Genomic DNA, 23415 nt, shown 5'->3' with positions numbered 1-23415 from the left:
CCAAGAAACGACGCCACGCCCAAAATGCTCGTGTCTTCCTGTAAACAGCGATTTCTGAAGGATTACTTTCGCTCGGTGTTCGCGAGCCTCTTAGCCTCTCATTAGTGAAGGACGCAGATTCTTAGCGGAAATCTAACTAGCTCATAAAAGGCGTCGATGGCTTGCGTGCTTCGGTGGCCGTAATGCTTCCCACAGCGGCTGTAAGGAGTAGTAGTGTTTGGACGTAACGGCATATGTACTAGGCCAGTTTCTGGGCTTTAAATTACGTTCAGACGCTGCCCTAGGTCTCTGAACAGTGAGGTATTTAAGATTCTCTGATCGGGTATAGCTAAATCGCATTTTGCCAGAAGCGAAGTTCGCTTGCAGCGTCGTTTTCTAGATGAGGAGCTCCTGGGTACATGCTGATTCGTGTCACTTGGTCAAGGTTACAACCCATGTTCGACTAGCTGATAGATTCTCGGTAGACTGAAACAAAACAAGAGCGGGATGTGCCTAGGTTATCACGGGTGCATTGATATATCTGGTATTTTCAGACTCCCTTGGTTTATACCGGGGTTCGCTCTTGATGTTGCCAATATCAGCTGAGAATTGCTTAAGGTGTAAAACATGAATTGTTGAGTCATTAAGAGCAGAAATAGGATATTCTTACTTGGCTGTACACGGTTGTGCATGTAGGATCCCCACTGTCCATGACTGTAAACGTTCATGACAAGATCTTTGGAAAAAACGTGTGCGTACTCCGGGTTGCTTGGAGAAACATTTGAAAGTTTTTTGCATCCGCCGTGGCTCGCATCAAAAATGCATCTGAAAACAGCGTGAGTAAAATTAAGCACCGCTGCTTTCTCTGCCTTTAATCAGCGAACAAAAGTTGATGAGATGTTTATAAAAATGCAGCAAGTGGAAGCACATACTTCCAAAAACATAAGAAACCTGCCTTACTTCTGCTCAGACTAGTAAACTGCGCGAACAATTCTTGCAGGCCATAATTTAGATTAACAGCCACCGTCCGGGAAGAATAAGCAGATCTTGTGATGCTTCAAGCTAAAATTGATTAAAGAGAATACTACGACAGTCGAGGCTTGAGCTGAAGTAGGCGCAGAAAAGAGGTAATAAGATTTTCAGAAGTTATTTGCAGCTTGGTGTCCGTGGAAACAAACAAAATATTCGGTTTAATTAGGAGCTTTTGATCCCCAGAAATTCACAATTTCGAGTCTCGTTGACCACATTAAAAGATGTTTTACGAATCCTTTATATCCTTAGGGGCGATTGTATAAACAGCCGTTCAGAATATATTCATTGATTGATTGTTGGGTTTAACGCGCCGACGCAGCGCAGGCGATGAGGCGCGCCGTAGTGGAGGGCTCCGGATTAATTTTGACCACCTGGGGATCTTTATCGTGCGCCGAAATCTCGTACACACGGGCGTTTTTGCTTTTCGCCTCCATCAGAAAAGCGGCCGCCGCGGCCGGGAATCGAACCCGCGACCTCGTGCTCAGCAGCGCAACGCCTTAGCCACTGAGCTACCGCGGCGGGTCAGAATATATTCAGCTCCACTGAAAGGTAGAGCGTGGATGACCCAAGGCAGGACCAGTTGTTTTCATTATACCGTACGTTTGGGTTCCGAAAGAAATTAAGTTTATTTTGCGCTTAACAGGAATAGCAAAATGTGTTAGAAACCGACGCGTAATATGCTAGAAAACGCATGAAGCTGCGTGGAACATGGCACTTGTTTTAGTCACGTGAGGTTGACAGGCGGCTAAAATAAGTACTGCCACAGCACAGATGGAGGAGTTGTTTGGTCAAAAGACTGTATCCCAAATTTCTCGGTATATAGAGGTTAGGCCTAATGTGTTCTTAAAGAATTCCTACCTGATACGCCTCCCGACACTTTCCTGACGAAGACACTTCATTAGCCCCACGGTTCCTCCTATGCCATCGTTTTCGTCGAGAAGCCACAATGTTTGTCCGGGAGGCCCGCTTTCGCAGTTGAAGGCCTTTTCTTTTAGGGTCTCGACCCAGTCGTAGCTTGAACTGTCCACATTGATGATTTCCTGCGTGGCTGATTCTAATGGAGGAGGACACATTCGAAATAGCATCAGAGACGACCACCCGTTGGATTTCTGGGCGACTAAGCAGAATCCGTTGCATTCGAACGCTGCCTGCGCTGCTTCACAAGTGGGAACCTCAAGGGGCGTTTCGTTGACACGTTTCAGGAAAAGTTCTGCAGGGGTCAGAGCTGTGCGCATGGAGATGAGCACAAACGCGTATCTGCTGCAATATCTTGAGAGTTTCCGTGACAGGGCACTCAATTCTATGAAGTCACCTGCGTGCACTCTTGCGACGATTAAATGGGCTTCGTGTAATTCGCCCTCTAAGGAAAAGACCGATTCAAAATCGGTCATCTTGATGCTTTCCGAGTGCTCCTCTGTGTTTGCGCAGACTGGGAATGCGTGGGCTGCAGAATAATCTGTCTTAAGCACTGGGTTGGTAATAGAACAGAGTGACAGCACCCTGGGTGCCAGCAGCAAGCTGAATTTTTCTAAGCCCAATTCCAGGATTTTGAGTTTGTTGCCAAACGAGTTCTCACTGACGACGTCCAGCAGGTACCTCAAAGGGTCTTCTGCAAGTAGTGCTGTGTTCAGCAAATCTTCCTCGAGGTCTTTTTTATGACCAGATATCGCTGATCGGACGCTGGTAACCAAGGAAGACGGTGAGTCCTTTACGCAATTGAGAATAGTGTTCAGGGTCCTGAGGAGGCCATGGTTCTCGGCAGGGTTATCAGGGAAGTAATGCAGTGATTTAGCTGATGCTCCAGGAAACTCATTGGTCATATGCAATGCGTGGGTGTCGTTACTATGGCAGAGGTCTAGAATGCGACGGGTAATGACGGAGCAGATCTCAACGTAATCTTGCACTGAAGCCTGTCGTTGTTGAATGTCGGAATCACTGTTGAAGTACGGCACAAAATGGCACTCTTCCAGAAGTGGTACTTGTGATTCCCTCGAAGGGAGGGTGGGGCTGAAGACAACATTCCGTATGACCATTCCGGCCGCGCTGCATGTGTTGAGATACCGTTCGTACACCACGTCCACACCTGTTCAGACGAAAATGGAGGAGGAGGATTCTTTGTTTAACTACATCATTTTGTCTTTTCAGTAATGTTTCTTTTAAGGTTTGGGCGGCTTCAGCAACACTTCAGGATAATTGGTTATTATACATTCCTCTTATTTATCCCATTACTGTGGGAAAAATGCCTCAAAATTCCTTTATTTTGCTTTTATAAATTGCATACAGTACGTATTGTAGGTATTTTTTACGCTAGTTCACTATGAAGTTTCTTTGGAACAGACGACATCAGTGTTGTCGAAATTTTTAAGTCGCGTTTCGTTAATATTTCTACAGTGCGGCTTTTCCTAAAGAGTAATTTGTGAAACCACATTAAAGTCATCACATTTATAATGTTTTAGTTGTTGTATTATCAGACATCGTGTGCTCCTCGGTGTTGAAAGCATTCGAAAATCAATGATACAAAATTGATGATCACTGACCGGCATCTCCAACGTTCGCGATAATGCGTTCTTGGACATGAGGGTCTACAGAGCAGTACTCTATTCTCCTGGGCAACGTCGATGTTCGGAGGTGGTCGTTTAAAGCAACAAATTGGAGCATGGCATCCATGAATGTCACCCAGTTGTCCTCCCACTTGAGCTTGCCGTGCTGAACTGTAAAGACATTATTCAAGTACTTCGCTTGCTTACTGCGCACCAATGAAAGGAAATGATTACCGTTCAAGTGATCTGCGCAAATGAAAAGGTATGAACTGAAACGTAAATTGGTGCCTCACCGGGATAGAGGGATGGCGGCGCGTGGATGCGCAGTTTCACGCACGTAAAAGGTGCGGACGTATAAATTAGATTTCTTGAGGGGTATTTAAACAAATTTGACCTCCCTAAATTATTTTAAAATATTCCGCGTAAGTTCGTCTTGTTTTGCACGTCTACTTCCTTTCTGCACACGGACGACACAGAAATTCTGACCAACAAGAGGCTACTTGCTTTGCTGTAGTAAGAAATGCCACACGAACGCCACGGGAGCCTCGGCCGTACTGTAGCTTGGAGTAGAGACGCGGGTTGGATCGAAGACTTGGAAGCCATTTTGTCAGATGGTTTCGTAATTCAGTTCAGCATGAATATCGAAAGAATGTCTGAATTATTTATTTTATGTCAACTTCGGCACGCCTCGTGGGATATCGGTTGCTTCGGCGTGTTTTAATCCACTGTTTGAAAAAAAAAAAAAAAAAACTCGCACTGCAGAGATCCAACGCAGAGCTGGTCAGCTTCATTGTTTAGCTGAAAACCAGTGAAGTAACCATACCAGTGTTTTTCGAAATGCTTCCAGTGTTATATAAATTGCCTTTTCAAAATGGCAAGAGAAGTGTCTGAACACCGATAGTCAGATACTTGGGGTCGTTGCCTTTGGAGCGGCTGGGCCCCCCAGAATAAGTCAATATGGTGGCGCCATCTGGCAAAAACCGTGGGCACGACACTCCGTGGGTATCCTAACGCCACGGCCACGTGGGGCCAGCGATTTCGCTGATGCAATCTTTCGATGTTTTGTTGCGACGTTCGTATCTGCAACCCGGATTGGAACGACTCTCGACCGCGTCATTGCAACGCGGCCTAAAGAAGGTTGAACTACTCAAGTACTCCTCGTACTTCAGCGCACACAGACCCATGCTCTGCATGGTCGGAACGGACAACGAGGAATATGATGGCACTCTGCTTCAGTGGACATGAGTAGGCTGATGATGATGATGGCGATGATGATGACGACGATGATGATGATGCCTCATGTTGGTAGTGGTTCCAGTGCGACTGTGCAGCAGCATCGTGCCTTACACCCAGGCGTCACCGGAGGCGGGAAGGCGTGTACATCGGCGCATCATTAGTACATGCGCACAGTCAGTGACCCTTCCACACGATAAATAAATCTATGTTTTACGAATAATTCTCCTTTGAAAACCACAATTCTGTGCGCACCACACTCGAGGCGAAAGTTGCAATCTCCTGGAGTTACCGGCGCATGCCACGCCAGCAGAGCGAACGCAGTAAAAATGAAATCATCTCGAACAGACCTCCATTTCCACGACGGAAATGGTAGGGCAAAAGCATCACGTGTGACATAGACAGCCGCTGCAGAACACTATCGTCTTCTGACGAAATTTGCAGCGAAGCAAGCACATATATACGCGGGCAATTTTTTTGTCTGTGATAGTTCAGGCTACCATGTTGGAGTAGTTTAATTTCACTTTAAAAAGAGCCTATTTTCGCTTATGCCTGCAGTGTAAGTTTTTTTTTCTATTTTCAGATGCATCTGGGTCGGGGGAAAATTACGTTTTCCTTTCGCTTACAAGAAAACTTCAATTCGGATTGTATTGCTTAAAAAAGTACGTAACCTAAGCAAAGGTGGGAGCAGACGCGAATGCAAGATATGATTGCATGCCGTTTGCAGTTTATCCCCTACTAAGTATGCTTCGAAGTATTTTCCTACGCCGACAAACCAGACACGCTGTTCACGCAAGGCCATGAGATATTCGGATTTTCAGTGGCATGCGCAAGCTCCCGTATTTCCACACTCATCGGCCACCTTTCGAATCCACTAATCCTATCCCACTTTGACGGCCGAAGCATGGTCGGTGGTGCTTAGTTCTTTTAGCTGATAACCAAACCGATATGCAGCGGCTAATAAATATTTGCGGCCTGGAAGCCACTGACCTCGGATTAAACTTCAGTGCAGAAAAATCAGGAATAATGGTTTTCAATGACGCTACCACCGACGTATTGTCTATCCAGCAAGGCGAATTACCTAGAGTGAAGGAATATAAATATTTGGGAGTGTGGATAAACGAAGGGGATAACTACTTAAGTACTCACGAGGAGCAACTTAAGGTTAAGGGAAAGCGAAACGCAGCTATAATGAAGCATAGAGCGCTGTGGGGGTATAACAAATATGAAGTAGTAAGAGGAATGTGGAAAGGAGTAATGGTTCCGGGTCTCACGTTTGCGAATGCTGTACTCTGCTTAAAATCAGACGTTCTATCAGGCCTTGAAGTAAACCAGAGAACGGTAGGACGTTTGGCCTTAGGCGCGCATGGAAAAACAACTAACGAAGCAGTTCAGGGAGATATGGGCTGGGCGTCGTTTGAAGTTAGAGAAGCTCAGAGTAAAATATGCTTTGAGATGAGGCTGAGGGCAATGGATCAACGAAGATGGGCAGCTAAGGTTTTTAGGTACCTATACTTGAAAAGCGTGGACACGCAGTGGTTAAGAAAGACTAGAAGGCTAACGATGAAATACGGAAAGAACAGTGGGGAATCCAAAACAGCCAAGGTAACCAAAAAAGAGGCAAGGCAGATTGAAACGAATAAATGGAGGGAAAAAATGGAAGCTAAAACGTCGTTAGAGATGTACAGGGCTGAGAAGATGAACATCAGAAAGGAAAATTTCTACGATAATTCCCAGGGCAGTGCTTTGCTTTTTGAGGCTAGAGCAGGTTGCCTGCGAACTAAGAGTTTTGTGGGGAAGTATTCACAAATAGATTGGAGTATGCGTGGTCTGCGGAAAAGAAACAGAAACTATGCGGCACATCGTGTTAGAATGTGAGAGTACCGATCCAAATCTACATGAAGGGAATATTGGGCTTTCAGAAGCCCTAGGATTTAAGGGTATCACAGAGGAAGTTAACTTCAAGGCTGTCGAGGGGACGAAAAGAATATTAGAATGCTGGTGGACGAAAAGCAGAGAGGGGAATATTGCCTAGGACAGTTACCACCTGTAACGGAAAAAAAAGTATTTTGTGCCTAATAAGCTTTTTGTGCCTGCCCTAAGCAGCGCTAATATTGAACAAAAAGTGTAAAACATAGGTATATTAGTCCTTTTTGGTAAGATGACATGTCATCACCCCGATACAAAGGGGAAACTAATAGAAATCATCATCAATCATCATCGGTTCCAAGAGACCGCACCACCCCTTGCTTCGCCTTGGCTTACCTTGAAGGTGAGAGGGACGCTATAAGGCGTTTCCTGGGCCTATACCCGAAGTAAACAACTTTGATAAAAGATCCTGGCACACCTAAGCAGTTTCGTATGATGTATGAATGCGTGTGAATCACTCCTAACTCAGGAGAATGGACCACTAAAGAGTAGTGAGGAGGAGGGTTATGGGGAGGTATGTCACTAATTTTAGGGTCGATATATTATGTGCTGTTGAATTCACGGCTATTTAGTGTGTGCTGTAAGAAAGCCGGCAAGGTTTCCAAATTTATTGACGCGTAGGTCTCACAGCACCAAGCAAGTTGAGAAAGCCAGGTTCGGAGACCAAGCTATTCGTCAAGCCTTTTTAAAGTGGGGTTCGTTACCTTACGCCAATCAATGGCTGATTTGACAGTTTTCTAGCGCAACATGATCAGTGTTGTTTCAAAATTTCAATGTCAAACCAAGTTTTTTTTACTCGTCCCTAGAACCTTGTGTCTAATCGCTCACCAGACGCAACTCGAAAACAGCGTCGGGCCGCGCTGTATGGTTCCGCGCATCAGGGAACAACGCATCTTTTGCAAACTCAACCAACTAACGCATGAGTAATTCTCTCGCGTGAAAAACCAAATCACTACTGCGGCAGGGTTGCGTATTGATGTTAGACCGCAAATTTCACTGAAAGTTATGGAGTTTTTGAAGAAACATTTACTAGAGCAAGCCCCTATTTCTTAAAGGGACCCTGCAACACTCTTTGAGCAGTGCAAGTAAACCTGCGCGACGTTTAGATTACACTGCCAAGAATACCTGAGCCAAATATTACACGTGCACGTGAAGCGGTGAGCGCGCAAATCGATGTGAAAGACGCGGAAAAACAAACCGCTCTCTCTTCAGTTGTCCTCATTATGCATGGCCTAAGGGACGTCACATAGGCCATGGCTGCCCGATCGGCTGTCACTGGTCAACTTCGCGGCTAGATTCTCCCATTTCCGTCGTCGTCATCGCTGTGTACGAACCTCTTCTATGCCTGAACCTGTAGGCACAGTTTTGCCGTTTCTTTTGTGTTTTGAGTGGACGCGGAGTTTGAGTGATGAGCTCAATACTTCCTTTTCAACGGGACCACTCGACTACAAACGTTTATTGCTTCAAAAACGCCCTACCAGCCCGAGCGCGCACTTGCGAGCAGGCACAGATGCCTGCTTTTTTGTGGCACCAGACCGGAAATAGGCCCCTCCGCGTTGCGGAGAAAAGGAGAAAACTACCCGGCATGTGATATATCGAAGGCCGCCGAAGAGAACGCCGCGAGCCGCCCCCCTCTCCGGGAAAGAGCGCGCAGCTTTCGTCGCGTTCCGCGGTCGAGTTGAGAGGGAACGATTATGCGCGATTTCTCATCGCGCGTAGTTTCGTTAATTCTGAACGGATTTTCATAATTCTTGCGGGAGGAGATTTCTGGGACAATAGACTTTATCCCAAAATACACTACTAGTAGTCGATGGCAAGTGTTGCAGGGTCCCTTTAATGTTTATTAAAATGAAAAGGAACTGCGAGTCCCTTGGCCATGCAATGAACAACCTTGGTATAACAACAGTATATGGTGCACGGTAGGAGCAAGATGATAATGTCGGCGTACAACAGTGGGTGGTGAGCAACAACAGTCTTGGGTGCATGATAGGAGCGGGTGGATAATATCAGGCGACAATAGTGGGTTGTGCTACAAAATGCAGGTGATTGTCCCAGGCCGCTTTTGCTACTTTGGGTTGGTGTAATGATGACAGCGCCGATAAACCCCGTCTTTACGATGACCCCCCTCCCTTCTCGTGGCCTTGTTGGGTCCTCCCTCCGGTGGCGGAATGTTGGGGTGGCCTCCGCCGATGCCAGCGAGTCGCAACCCTTTGTATGGGCCTCTTCGGCGGCTTTTACGCGGCGTCGGGGAAGGCTTTCCTTCCCTCCTGACCTTCGGGGACGGCCAGGGGGGGAGCGGAGGTCAAAACCCTTATTGGCATGTGCGCTGCTGTGGGGGAGGCGGCATTGCTTGCGCCCTGCTCGCGCATGCTTCAACTAGTTTGTTCGGAGCTGCGGTCCAGAGCGGTCGCGCCAAGACTTGCTCCCGTGGTGGTTTCTGGGCGCCAGAGCCCCACGAATTTCTCGCGAACCATGCGGCGGTTCGGCACCTTTTTTGGCCTCCGGGCCCCCATCAGGGATCGCGCCGCGATACCCCCTTTTGTGCGCTGCGGCGCCTTTTATTGTAATTCAGTTTTCGTTTGTCTTGTGCTATGTTTGCTTCATAGTCTGTAAATAGGTGTAAATAGACTTTTTCTTCATCATCTACTTGCCTCGTCTCGTCATCGGGTCCTTCACCACCCTCCACGATGACACCAATCACCTTGAACAACGAACCAAACTTTACTGTTGGTATGTTCGAGGAATTAAATAATTCAACGAGTTTGGTCGTCGGGTAACAGGAGCGTTATAGACAAGAATCTGTCTTTCGTTTTGAAATAGACGAAATGTCCATAGGTCATGTTCAGTAGCATCCGGAATTTCCCAGGTGAAGCATAAGCTTGGATTGGGAAAAGAATGAAAAGTTCTCGTCGCAACACCTACAGGTGCGCGCTGGTCAGAGGCGTAAAAAAGAAAGAAATTACTCACACTGAAGATCAGCTTTTACAATGCCCTGCAAAACCCCGTTGCACTCGTATCCCCGTAGCCGCAGTTCCTTGTAGACGTCCTCGGCGTCGAGCTCGTACACCACTCCTCCTTGGGGGGTGCAAGGTGTTCCGACGTTGAAAAACTTGAGGTCTTCCTCAGCAGTGCGAATGCGGCCAGTCGCCACAGCATTGTCATCGTTGCTCACTCGAAACTCTCCTGACTCGTGCATGACGTTCACCAGTAAGCGGACTTTACCTGTGGATCACAATGAAGCCTGTGAGGGTGAATTGTGGTAGGGAATATGGATGGCTACTGTGGGTTATTTTCGCGCTACCTGCAGCGTGACAGCCGTAGGACCGATACGTAGCGGTCGCGTAAAATGTGCCTTTGAACTTGATGTCGTCATAAGTGTCGGACACGTGCGGGACGCTTTTTGTGTTCGAGTTTGCAGTCCCCGGATCTTATTTCCGACGCTTGACAGAAGACACGGGGCATATCATGAGGGCATCAATTTTCCGAGTTCATTCATTCATTCATTCATTCATTCATTCATTCATTCATTCATTCATTCATTCATTCATATATTTTACAGGGTGCTTGGTGAGACTGTGCTTCAAACAATGCAGAATCTGCTTGCGCTCAGGTACAACACTCAGCTGTTGTACACGAACAAGGTACAACAATATTAAAACGTGATCACTGATACGGGAGCAAATTGGCAACACGAGATGGGAAGTCAGATATGGGCAGCTTGGGTTGTTCGTGTAATGAAAAGAGGAAGGAAACCCAGCAGACAAGAACGCCAAGAACGAGGCGAGAGGACGAGTTTGTCATTCTTGCTATAGAAATAAAAATGTCTCTGTGTGTGTGCGTGTGTGTCTGTTACGTGCACACACGCACATACGCACATACACACGCACACGCAAGTATGCTCCACGCACGTTTTGTTTAATTAGGTCCCCACAACACTAAAACCAGGAACGTTTATGTTAGTTTTGCTTTCGCTCACTGCTATCCTGAAATATATTAAAGTAGCGTTGTATATTTTAAGAAAAAGGGTAGTTTGTCAAAATGCAACAATATGATTTATAGGATAGACACGTTAATTTCGAAACAACGATATCTGCTTTTTTCGTATGGCGGGTTAGGTCCACATGGATTCTTAGTGAAAAGTTACCTAAGCTGGCGTTTCGGAATGGGCAACACAGGGCGCTCATTAAAAGGGTGAAAAACAAAGGAAAAGGAAAACACGGGGTAAGCGAGTAAGGTGTGATTTAAATTCTGGAAGATTCCGCGCGTACACTAAAATTACGAAGATGCAGCTCGTGGGCAGGTAAATAATTTAGCGTATGACTACACCGCCAACTCACCACTCGTGGGTAATATGACGTTCTGATGAAGAGTCACGTTCTCGAAGATGACAGGCACCTGGTCAAAAGGCTTGGCACAATCTGCGGTCAAACGTTTCCAAGCCAGGACCATGTAAGCAGCAGCGGGAAACACCACCTGCCCATTCAACTTGCGTTCCGTGAGGTAGACGTCATTTTCATTTGCCATCAAGTCCACCTCTACGACTTTCTCGGACACCTGCGGATGCGCGGATGGTGGTGATGGTTAATATTTGAAGAATTGTGATTTGCTAGTGTACGCTGTACCCACAAATACTCCCACGGTTGACCACTTCACCTTTGCTTATTTAAAAATTCACCCTCACCATGAAAAAAAAAGAAAATAAACATGCTAAATACTGAGTATACACTGTGCATTTATATTAATGAGTCCTGTATTTCAGTTGTGCCAGTGCTTCAAGCACGGTCGTTTACGTCCTTCTTTACTGGAGGTCCCCTCTCAGCCCTTCGCTCTTGGACCTCCGTCTGTATTTCCCCTCATGGAAGTTTGATTAATGAATGAATGAAAGAATCTTGTTCTTAAATAATGGGCGGATGAGAGGTTGATTCCGTGGAACAAGTTTCACCTTAGGTTTGTTGAGAAAGTCATGCCATCCCACGACGTTCCAGCTCTGAGAGTGGTCCCAGCTGACGTAATGCGCTATGCTGGGAGTACCTCGAGGAACAGGCCATGCCACAGGTGGGTAAAGTGAACGTAGTTCGAGTTGCACACCAAGAACGTGCAGCTGCCCGAGCGTCCGTAGAAAGAGTGTCTTGTTGTCTGAATCGCTCTTCATGAGACCCAGGCATGTGGTTGCCTGCCCCAACACTCCACGCAGAATTCCCTTGAAGAAGAAATGTGTAGAATACATCTCGGTCTTTCAAAAATACAAGATCAAAGGCTACCAATAGAGTAGGAGGCATGCCCAGATTGTTCGCAGGAAAAAAAGCTCTCGCGCAAAATGCTCGTAACAGATGTAGATGTAAAAGGAGGACCAAAAATACCCAGAATTTGGAGTACTGGCTGCGGAGAGTAAAGGTATTGTATTTAAACAGGTATTTCGTCGATGGTGATATGATCGCTACTTCATGAGCGCATAACATCATTTATGATTAGTATTATTACCTTCAGCATAGAGTGGGGGGCGATCTCAATCACTATGGCCTCACGGGGTACGTGCTGCAGAGCCTTGTAAAATAACACAGGAGAGAGAAAGTTGTTCACGAGGTAATCCGCAGAGCACCTCTGCGCGATGGGCTCTTGCCAGCTGCTCTCCGGAACTGAAGAGCTCACCCAGTGAGAACTGCGCAACTTCGGCTCTTCTATCACCTGGTGGACAGAGTAAAAGAAACAGCATTTTACAGAAAATCAACCTTAACATGTCTGGTTTCGCCTGGTAGTTGTAAGGGAATGTGGCCATCTGTGTTGGTGGAAGGCCTGTTAGGTAAAACATCCTCAGCAGTGGTTTTTCTGGGAGCCTCTACAGTCATGCTTATAGATTCATATGCACTGCTGTTAATCTTGAGGTGCCCGTGTAGAGATTAACCTTTTAACTAACTTAACATGTATCTGTGGGGCACTGAGGGAATTGTAAGTCAAGCGTCGCTATGACTCAGCACGTTAAACTGAAAATTTACATCCAGCCCTTTTATTGTAATGCGTTTGTTTGTGAGGCCAAATACTTCGAAACAACGCCTTGCAAGGACTTTTATCGAAAACACTCGGAGCAGTGGCTTACTATGAAAACAGGAAATGTCGATTGACGCACAAAGGTTAGTAAATAAAAACTACACCTGCTTGAGGGCTTCCCGGAGTGCAGGTCCAACGCTGCGTATGTAAGGGGAATGCAAGGCCATGTTGGCGCTGTTCACTTCGGAGACGAATACGTTTTCCGCCTTGAGCTCTTCTACCAATCTGGCCACGGGATCAGCGAGACCGGAAACTGTCACATAGTCCTCGCTGTTGTGGCATGCGGGAACTACTCCATCACGGCATCGGGATTCAGCCTCTGACCACGGAAGCCCTGCACATATGTGTTCAGCACTGACTTTTGTTTAGTGCAGGTTGAGCCGAATAGCCGGGCCACACTGGGTAGAAGGGTCATATAACGTAAGGGTGACAAGCAGCAACACCTTGCGGTAAGTGGAGAGGGCTTGTGTGCTTCTTCGCCCTGCTACTACTTTGTCACTTACGTCCTAGAAGGACTTATACGCATTGAGACTGACTTATAGTTATTTTGTACACGATGCTTGCAAGGTTTACACCACTATGCAATATGTAGAAAAAAAGGGGCCTCCTACAAACCTTAACAACTGTATTTGGACGTACTCGGCGGCGACCGTAACTTTACAAGTAGGGTTAAGAGTCACTATTTATTCTTTTGGGAAAAAAGCTAGCGGAACACTGGGAAGAGAAAATTGAGAGAGAGAGACACAGAGTAGAGAGAGAAAAGGAGAAAAGGACAAAAGTAAGGCGCAGGGGACATTGAAGGGAGGAAATGACGGCAGTTCGGCTAGCTTTTTCAGAGGCAACGGCTTGTTCATGAGCAGAAAAAAATAACAGTTCGTGTTCAGTGCCGCGAAAATCCGGTTTCGATGCAACACCATGATATTACATCTATATATATATATATATATATATATATATATATATAGTAAGGAAATGAGGGGTTCGTTGAGGCAATACAGAAATATAGGTCGGCAGTCTACAATGCCAAAGGAGGCATAGGGGTGTGGTTAGGCTTTTTTTCTTTTTCACTACGGTTAATTAGGTAAACTTTTTTTTAATATACAGAAGAAAGAAACAAAAACACGTGCCTAGAGTGGGGACCGAATCCACGCCTTTCGATTACATGTCGAATGCCTTACCAATTCGGCTATCTGGGCGACTGTGTTCTCCTTCACTTTTTGGGCTATTTATATTTACTAGAGGTGTATCTGACGCTTGAGGGTGGTAGCCAGCGCCACTCTGACTATACGGGGAGAAGGTGACCTTCTTTTTAACCCCCGGGGCGTGACTCGAACGTCTACAGCCTGTCATGAGCGGGTTACTGGCGGGAAGCCCTCTTATGCTACCTAGGCATCAAGGCTGCCATAAACCGAGACCCTCGCTAGGCTTTCGCAGAATAATATAGTGAGGAAATGAGGGGCTCGTTGAGGAAATACAGAAATATAGGTCGGCAGTCTACAATGCCAAAGGAGGCATAGGGGTGTGGTTAGGCTCTTTTCGTTTTCACTACGGGTAATTAAGTAAACTTTTTTTTTAAATATACAGAAGAAAGAAAGAAAAACACGCACCCAGAGTGGGGACCGAACCCACGCCGTTCGATTACATTTCGAATGCCTTACCAATTCGGCTATCTGGGCGACTGTGTTCTCCTTCACTTTCTGGGCTATTTATATTTACTAGAGGTGTATCTGACGCTTGAGGGTGGTAGCCAGTGCCACTCTGACTATACGGGGAGAAGGTGACCTTCTTTTTAACCCCCGGGGCGTGACTCGAACGTCTACAGCCTGTCATGAGCGGGTTACTGGCGGGAAGCCCTCTTATGCTACCTAGGCATCAAGGCTGCCATAAACCGAGACCCTCGCTAGGCTTTCGCAGAATAATATAGTGAGGAAATGAGGGGCTCGTTGAGGAAATACAGAAATATAGGTCGGCAGTCTACAATGCCAAAGGAGGCATAGGGGTGTGGTTAGGCTCTTTTCGTTTTCACTGCGGTTAATTAGGTAAACGTTTTTTTAAATATACAGAAGAAAGAAAGAAAAACACGCTTCCAGAGTGGGGACCGAACCCACGCCTTTCGATTACATGTCGAATGCCTTACCAATTCGGCTATCTGGGCGACTGTGCAGGCGTGGGTTCGGTCCCCACTCTGGGCGCGTGTTTTTCTTTCTTTCTTCTGTATATTTAAAAAAAAAAGTTTACCTAATTAACCGTAGTGAAAAAGAAAAGAGCCTAACCACACCCCTATGCCTCCTTTGGCATTCTAGACTGCCGACCTATATTTCTGTATTTCCTCAACGAGCCCCTCATTTCCTTACTACATTATTCTGCGAAAGCCTAGCGAGGGTCTCGGTTTATGGCAGCCTTGATGCCTAGGTAGCATAAGAGGGCTTCCCGCCAGTAACCCGCTCATGACAGGCTGTAGACGTTCGAGTCACGCCCCGGGGGTTAAAAAGAAGGTCCCCTTCTCCCCTTATAGTCAGAGTGGCGCTGGCTACCACCCTCAAGCGTCAGATACACCTCTAGTAAATATAAATAGCCCAGAAAGTGAAGGAGAACTCAGTCGCCCAGATAGCCGAATTGGTAAGGCATTCGACATGTAATCGAAAGGCGTGGGTTCGGTCCCCACTCTGGGCGCTTGTTTTTCTTTCTTTCTTCTGTATATTAAAAAAAAACGTTTACCTAATTAACCGTAGTGAAAAAGAAAAGAGCCTAACCACACCCCTATGCCTCCTTTGGCATTGTAGACTGCCGACCCATATTTCTGTATTTCCTCAACGGGCCCCTCATTTCCTTACTATATTATTCTGCGAAAGCCTAGCGAGGGTCTCGGTTTATGGCAGCCTTGATGCCTAGGTAGCATAAGAGGGCTTCCCGCCAGTAACCCGCTCATGACAGGCTGTAGACGTTCGAGTCACGCCCCGGGGGTTAAAAAGAAGGTCCCCTTCTCCCCGCATAGTCAGATGGGCGCTGGCTACCACCCTCAAGCGTCAGATACACCTCTAGTAAATATAAATAGCCCAGAAAGTGAAGGAGAACACAGTCGCCCAGATAGCCGAATTGGTAAGGCATTCGACATGTAATCGAAAGGCGTGGGTTCGGTCCCCACTCTGGGCGCGTGTTTTACTTTCTTTCTTCTGTATATTAAAAAAAAAGTTTACCTAATTAACCGTAGTGAAAAAGAAAAGAGCCTAACCACACCCCTATGCCTCCTTTGGCATTGTAAACTGCCGACCTATATTTCTGTATATATATATATATATATATATATATATATATATATATATATATATATATATAGCAGAACAGAAAGATACGGGGCGAAGGCCTCAGTAAGGACACATATCAAGGTTGCAGTCGTTCATTGCAGGTGCTATTCGGCTGTTTCCGAGATATTTAATAGTGCCGAATGACGTGTGTCTGTCATGTTTCTTTATTACAGTGCTAAATAGGCGAAAATATAAGTCGAGAAAAAATCCGCCGTTTTTTCCGGGAGCGGGAGTCAAACCCATATATATATATATATATATATATATATATATATATATATATATATATATATATATATAGATATATATATATATATCAGGGCGTCGAAGCGAAAAAAATACCGGTTCGGTTACGGTTCGGGTTCGGGTGAAATAATTTCGTTCCGGTTCCGTTCCTGTTCGACAAAATCACGTACCGAACCGGTTCGCGAACCGGTTCGGGAGCTTGAACCGGTTCGCGAACCGGTCCGATGAGTTGAATTATCACTGAAATTAGAAAAAAAAACATTGACTAGTTCAAAACGACCGTCAAGTCAAAACACAAGCAAAAATTCAAAATTCTGCTGTTCCCCAAGGGCTGTGGCGCAATTGCAAAGAAAACTTTAAACAATCACGAGATATTAGAAAAACAGATAAAGTGGCGACGATTTACCACCTTCTTTCTCGCTCAGACTCTATGTTGTCCCAGCGACTATTCATAAAGCCACCGCCAAGAGTTATGACGGTGGGATATATTTTCTGTCCTTTCCTTTTTTGTTGAAATCGCAATCGTCGCTATGCAATCACCCATCACGCTAACCTTGAAGCCTTAAATTTAGTCCTGCGTACTGGCGCGTTCAAATACCAGTGCTCAATACCAACGGCGCACATTTTTTATATTTGTAACAAAACAGAAAAATCCTACAACAGGCACATAAATACTACCAATGAATTAGAATATTTGGACACCCTGAATAATTTGTTAGCTGTCACCTTATCGAATGTGTTGGCCACACTTTTGTTAAAAGTAAGCTTTAGTTAACGCTCAGTCACTGCATTATTGCTCTGACCACTGCAATTCCTTCTGCGATACCGAAAGTGTGCATTACAATCAGTATGTCATCGTACCGCCTGAAACCCTACCATCGTTCCGTGTGCTACATTGCGGAATCTTATAACAGAGAATGCGGTTACAAAATGAAAGGGAAATTTGACACGCGGAGCATGAGATGGGACTTTTAGGGTAGACGCTCTTTAATTCGTCCACAGCAGTACTACCCTCCGAAAAGAGTCGCAGTAGAAGCAATGTAGCGAGTTGGGCAAATGGCTTAGCAATCGGCTTAGCCACTGAGCAGCTGCTGCGGTCACACTTGTCAAGTATTAATAATTTGCAGGTGTCGGACCTTGTCAACAAATTATGAAATGCAAAAAGTTTGCACACATCGGGTGTGGGCTTTCGCTGTTGCGCAGTCGAGCACTCCTGCAGCCTGATTGCTCCAATGAAGTCGCAACTACGGAAGGGCAAATTCGTTTTATACCCGATGCAAGCTGCCGAGAATGACATTTCGTTTGGTCAGCTTGCACTACGCTCGCGCATTCAGCAGCAACAGACCGTTGCTACATTAGTGCTCATTCATTCCCCCTGTTGTTACATAGAGCGTGATAATGTTCAATTGTGTTCAATTCAATTGGGGAAAGTGCGCGAGCAAGTACGAAGTTGATGGTACGTGAAAGAAAAAAATGTCTGAATTGCATTGACTGTGCAATATCAACAACAGAGGGTCGAACCGTTTCGGCATGAACCGGTAACCGTTATTTCTTTTTTCGGTTCAGTTCCGGTTCGACACCCTGATATATATATATATATATATATATATATATATATATATATATATATATATATATATATATATATATATATATATATATACATATTAGGGAAAATAAGGGTTGGCAGTCAAGAAAACCTCGGAAAGCAAAGGGGAGGTTGTGGTCGGTCATGGAAAGAGATGAAGAATTTTTTGAGTCAGAAAGAAATTGGTGACAAAATGCCCGCCGGGTGGGATCTGAACCCCCGACCTCCAGAATACCGGTCTGGTGCGATAACCACTACGCTACCGGTGGGGCTGTTTCCCCACCAGTTTCTCCGGTATTTATGTTAGGTATTTTTTGTTTCCTGTACTTGGGGGTGGTAGCCAGCGCCACTCGGACTACACGGGGTGAAGGGGACCTTCTTTTTTTAAACCCCCGGGCCGTGACTCGAGTGCCTACGACATGTCGAGAGTGGTCGTCCAGCGTTGAACCCTCTTAAGCTACCTTTGGCACCAAGACTGCCAGAACAGAGGCCCTCGCTAAGCATGTAGCGAATCAGAAAAAGGGAAATGAGGGGCTCTGTGAAATAAGACAGCAAATAAGTGTTGGCAGTCAAGAAAACCTCGGAAAGCAAAGGGGAGGTTGTGGTGGGTCATTGAAAGAGATGAAGAATTTTTTTAGTCAGAAAGAAATTGGTGAAAAAATGCCCGCCGGGTTGGATCCGAACCCACGACCTCCAGAAAACCGGATCCTACCCGGCGGGCATTTTTTCATCAATTTCTTTCAGACTAAAAAAATTCTTTATCTCTTTCTATGACCCACCACAACCTCCCCTTTGCTTTCCGAGGTTTTTTTGACTGCCAACCCTTATTTTCTGTCTTATTTCACAGAGCCCCTCATTTCCCATTTTCTGATTCGCTATATATTTATATATATATAATGTTAGGATGAAAATAAGGGGTATTTGCGACAGTTACACAGTCTGCGATAGTGGCATGCAGCAGCTCATAAACGAACAGTTCGCAAGGTGGCCGATCAACCTTCTTCCTTCTTTCTCGAACCGAGTATCGCCCAGTGTCTCTCGTCGTCTTCGTCGTTTGCCTGTATTTGGAGCGTCACGTAACATGACCCCTCGGCGGCAAAAGCACCGTCCCGGTGTTTGCTAGGAGTCGCTATCGGCAGGCGTCCGATAGGCCTTGAGGAGAGATACGTCAACGTCCGATGAAGGAGATGCTTGGGATGGGGAGGGCAGTATAGGAGAAACTTCGTACGTGACATCCGTCACCTGTCGCAGCACCTAATAAGGTCCGCTGTAACGGGGCATCAATTTTGCGGAAAGGCCAACACGGCGAAGAGGCTTCCACAGGAGCACCAGAGAGCCAGGCGGAAAAGACACAGTGCGGTGCTTATCGTCATAACAGGACTTTTGGGCCACCTCGCAATTACACCACCGTGCGCGAACGACGTTACGTGCCAGCGCAGCCTGCGTAATGGCGGCGTGGGCGCAGGCTGTCGGTGAAGAAGTGGGAGCCGGCAGTAAAGTGACCATTGGCAAAGCTGGTTCTCGACCGTACAACAGATAAAACGGGTAATAGCCGGTTCTATTATGGCGTGAAGAGTTATAAGTGAATGTGACATATGGAAGCACGGCATCCCAGTCTTTGTGGTCAGATGAGACATACACGGCTAACATTTCGGTGAGTGTACGATTAAAGCGCTCGGTCAGACCATTTGTCTGGGGATGGTATGCTGTGGTCAACTTGTGCTGGTGAAGCACAAGCGAAGCAGGTCGGCGACGACTTTGGAAAGAAAGGAACGACCACGGACTGGGAGAAGTTCCCGCGGAGCACTTTGCGGCAAAATGACGTTTCCTACGAGGAAGTCGGCAACATCAGTGGCACAGCTTGTTGACAGGGCATGGTTGATGGAATATCGGGTGGCGTAGTCGGAAGCAACCGCAATCCACCTATTGCCGGACAGTGATGAAGGGAAAGGGCCAAGGAGGTCCAAGCCGACGCGGAAGAATGGTTAGGTCGGAATATCCACGGGCTCAAGGGGACCTGCAGGGAGCACTGACAATTTCTTGCGGCGCTGGCACAAATCGCAAGCGTTGACGTATTGTTTGACCGTCTTATAAACACCAGGCCAGAAGAATCGGTGGCGGGCGCGGGAATAAGTGCACGCAACACCGAGATGACCCGCCAAGGGAACGTCGTGAAGCTACAAGGAGGATGTCAGGCCCATCCGAGCGGTAGTTACTACGGTAGAGGACTCCCTCACGGAGGAGGAAGGCTCGTAGCGATGGGTCAGATGGGTCACATTGGAGGCGTTCGATTATTGCGCGCAATGAAGAGTCACGGTTTTGCTCTTCTCCCATCTGTAGGAAATCGGAGATTGCCAAGATGTGGGCATCGTCAGCGATGTCAGTGGTGTTCGGCGTACCGACGGGATAAGGGGATGGACAGTGGGCATACTTGTGCACATCTCCAGACTTGTGAACGACGTTGAAGTTTTACTCTTGTAGTCGTAGTGACCAACGACCAAGCCGCCCGGTCGGGTCTTTTAAAGACGTTAGCCAGCAGAGCGCATGGTGGTCTGTCACTACGGTGAAATCGCGACCATATAAGTAGAGTCGAAATTTTCCGACGGCCCACACCAGCGCAAGGCACTCGCGTTCCGTAATGGAATAGTTGCGTTCTGCCAATGACAAGAGGCGGCTCGCGAACGCCATCACCCGCTCGTAACTGTACTCGACTTGGGCAAGCACAGCACCTATGCCATTGCCACTGGCGTCACTGCGCACCTGCGTGGAGGCAGAAGGGTCGAATTGGCCCAAGATTGGTGAGCAGGTCAGAGTGTCGATGAGGCGAGAAAAGGCTGCGGCTTGCTCAGGGCCCCTAGCAAATGGAGTATCGTTCTTGAGAAGTTCGGTAAGGGGTTTGGCGATTTCGGCGAAATTTCGGACGAAGCGGCGGAAATAAGAGCACAAACCGACAAAACTGCGCACATCTGTTGCTGAGCGTGGAACGGGAAATTTTCGCACAGCTTCAGTGTTGTCGGGGTCAGGTTGCACTCCTTTAGCATCGACCAGGTGGCTGAAGATCGTGATTTGCCGATGTCGAAACTTGCATTTGAAAGAGTTAAGTTGAAGTCCGGCTCGGCGAAAAACGGCCAGAACAGCCGACAGTCGATGGAGGTGGGTCGAAAACATTAGAGAAACGATGGTAACGTCATCAAGATAGCAAAGGCAAGTCGACCATTTAAAGGCGTGTAGGAGAGAGTCTGTCATCTTCTTGAACGTAGCTGGGGCATTACAAAGTACGAATGGCATTACTTTGAATTCGTACAGTCCGTCAAGTGGGCTAAAAGCCGTCTTTTCACGGTCCTTGTCATCGACAGTGAGCTGCCAGTAGCCGGAGCGGAGATCAATGGAAGAAAAGTACGCGGCACCATGAAGGCAATCGAGCGCATCGTCGATTCTTGGAAGCGGATCATCATCATCATCATCATCGCCAGCCTATCTACGCCCACTGCAGGGCAAAGGCCTCTCCCATTGTTCTCCAATTACCTCGGTCCTGTGTCAACTGTGACCAATTTATCCCGCAAACTTCTTGGTCTCATCTGCCCATCTAACTTTCTGCCGCCCCCTGCAACGCTTGCCTTCTCTAGGGATCCACTCTGTTACCCTTAATGACCAGCGGTTATCTTGCCTTCGCATTACAAGCCCTGCCCACGTCCATTTCTTCTTCTTAATTTCTACTAATATGTCTTTAACACCAGTTTGCTCCCTGACCCATCCCGCTCTCTTCTTGTCCCTTAATGTTACACCTATCATTTTCCGCTCCATTGCCCGCTGAGTCGTTCTCAATTTAAGTTGAACCCTCTTAGTGAGCCTCCAAGTTTCTGCCCCGTAGGTGAGTACCGGTAAGATGCAGCTGTCATACACTTTCTTCTTCAGCGACAATGGTGGGCTGCTATTCATTATCTGAGAATGTCTGCCATATGCACCCCACCCCATTCTGATCCTTCTAATTATATCTGCCTCATGGTTGGGATCTGGGGTTACAACTTGTCCTAAGTAGATATATTCGCTTACCATTTCCACTGCCTCGCCACCTATCTCAAACTGCTGTGCTGTCCCAAGGTTATTCATCATTACTTTAGTTTTCTGCATATTACTTTTTCAGGCCCACAGTTCTACTCTGTTCACCCAGTGCGGAAAGCATGCTTTGCAATTCGTCCCCCGAGTTACTTAGCAAGGCAACGGATATACGTCCGTTGGATATACGTTGGAAGGGATATATGTGGAAGCGGATATACGTCCTTTTTTGTGATTTTGTTAAGGTGCCGGCAGTCCACGCAGAATCGCCAGGTTCCATCTTTCTTTTTAACCAGGACAACTGGTGACGCCCAAGGATTTGGGGATGGCTCAATGATGTCTCTATCAAGCATTTTGTCCACCTCCTTTTGGCTTACAAGCCGCTCAGCGTGGGACACACGATACGGCCGTTTGTGCACAGGGCTGGCATCTCCGGTGTTAATACGATGACGGACGATGGATGTCTGGCCCAGAGGACGATCACCGAAATCGAAGATGTCGCGGTATGACTCCAAAACGCAACGCAGTTCCTCAGCTTGCGTTGCCGTTAGATCAGCTGCAATCATCTTCGAAGTTTGACATCCTCCCACGGAGGAGTAGGGCGGGGTGTTTTAGCATGGATTGGAGGTTCGAGAAAGGTTGCTGCGCAAACGTCGTAATCACGGAGCGGCGCCAACGTGGCGAGTGTCATACCGTGCGGAAGAACCTGCGGACAGAAGCTGAAATTCAGGAATGGCAACGTGACTTCGTTGTTGGTAACAGTCACTACGGTATGAGGCAGGCTCACGCTGTGCGCAAGCTGCACATCAATGATTGGTGACACTACGTCACCATCATCATCATCATCATCAGCCTATCTACGCCCACTGCAGGGCAAAGGCCTCTCCCATTATTCTGAACGAGACAGTAGTTCAGAGGAGATAGACATCCCATCAGTAACGACCAAAGAAGTAAGGAAGGCTTTGAAAGAAATGAAAGGGGGCAAAGCACCTGGTGAGGATCAGATAACAGCATACGTCTTGAAGGATGGCGGAGAAATTGTACTTGAAAAACGGGCAAACCTGAAACGCAATGCCTAATGACCACAGTGGTACCGGAATCTTGGAAGAACGCGAACATCATCCTAATCCATAAGAAAGGTGACATGAAGGACCTGAAAAATTACAGGCCGATCAGCTTACTGTCAGTCGTCTACAAGGTATTTACCAAGGTAATCGCTAACCGAATTTCTGCAACCTTAGATTTCAGTCAGCCTAAAGAACAAGCAGAGTTCCGTAAAGGTTATTCAACAATGGACCATATTCACACGATCAATCAGGGGATTGAGAAGTGCGCTGAGTATACTGAACCCCTATATATAGCCTTTATAGATTATGAGACAGCATTTGACTCGGTCGAAACCCTAGCAGTCATTCAGGCATTACAGAACCAGGGGGTAGATGAGCATTATGTAAGAATACTA

At 46.8% G+C, this 23415-nt stretch overlaps 1 protein-coding gene across 2 annotated transcripts in view; it reads right to left on the bottom strand.

Moving 5' to 3' along the window:
* The window catches only part of LOC144138028 (fatty acid synthase-like), a 69503-nt gene that overhangs the window by 20027 nt on the left and 26061 nt on the right, over positions 1-23415 (bottom strand). For both annotated transcript variants that reach the window (XM_077670077.1, XM_077670078.1), the window contains exons 10-17: positions 12863-13092; positions 12195-12398; positions 11656-11913; positions 11051-11267; positions 9681-9935; positions 3549-3722; positions 1870-3094; positions 650-804 (exon numbers count right to left, since the gene is read on the bottom strand). In XM_077670077.1, the coding sequence (XP_077526203.1) occupies positions 650-804; positions 1870-3094; positions 3549-3722; positions 9681-9935; positions 11051-11267; positions 11656-11913; positions 12195-12398; positions 12863-13092 (2718 nt within the window). The remainder of the gene's footprint in view (positions 1-649; positions 805-1869; positions 3095-3548; positions 3723-9680; positions 9936-11050; positions 11268-11655; positions 11914-12194; positions 12399-12862; positions 13093-23415) is intronic.

Source organism: Haemaphysalis longicornis, unplaced genomic scaffold (genome assembly GCF_048455015.1).
Source record: "Haemaphysalis longicornis isolate Haplotype H1 unplaced genomic scaffold, Haemaphysalis longicornis Haplotype H1 scaffold_5, whole genome shotgun sequence".
NCBI lineage: Eukaryota > Metazoa > Arthropoda > Arachnida > Ixodida > Ixodidae > Haemaphysalis > Haemaphysalis longicornis.
The sequence above is the reverse complement of the archived record's forward strand: the minus strand, read 5'-3'. Positions and strand labels throughout refer to the sequence as shown.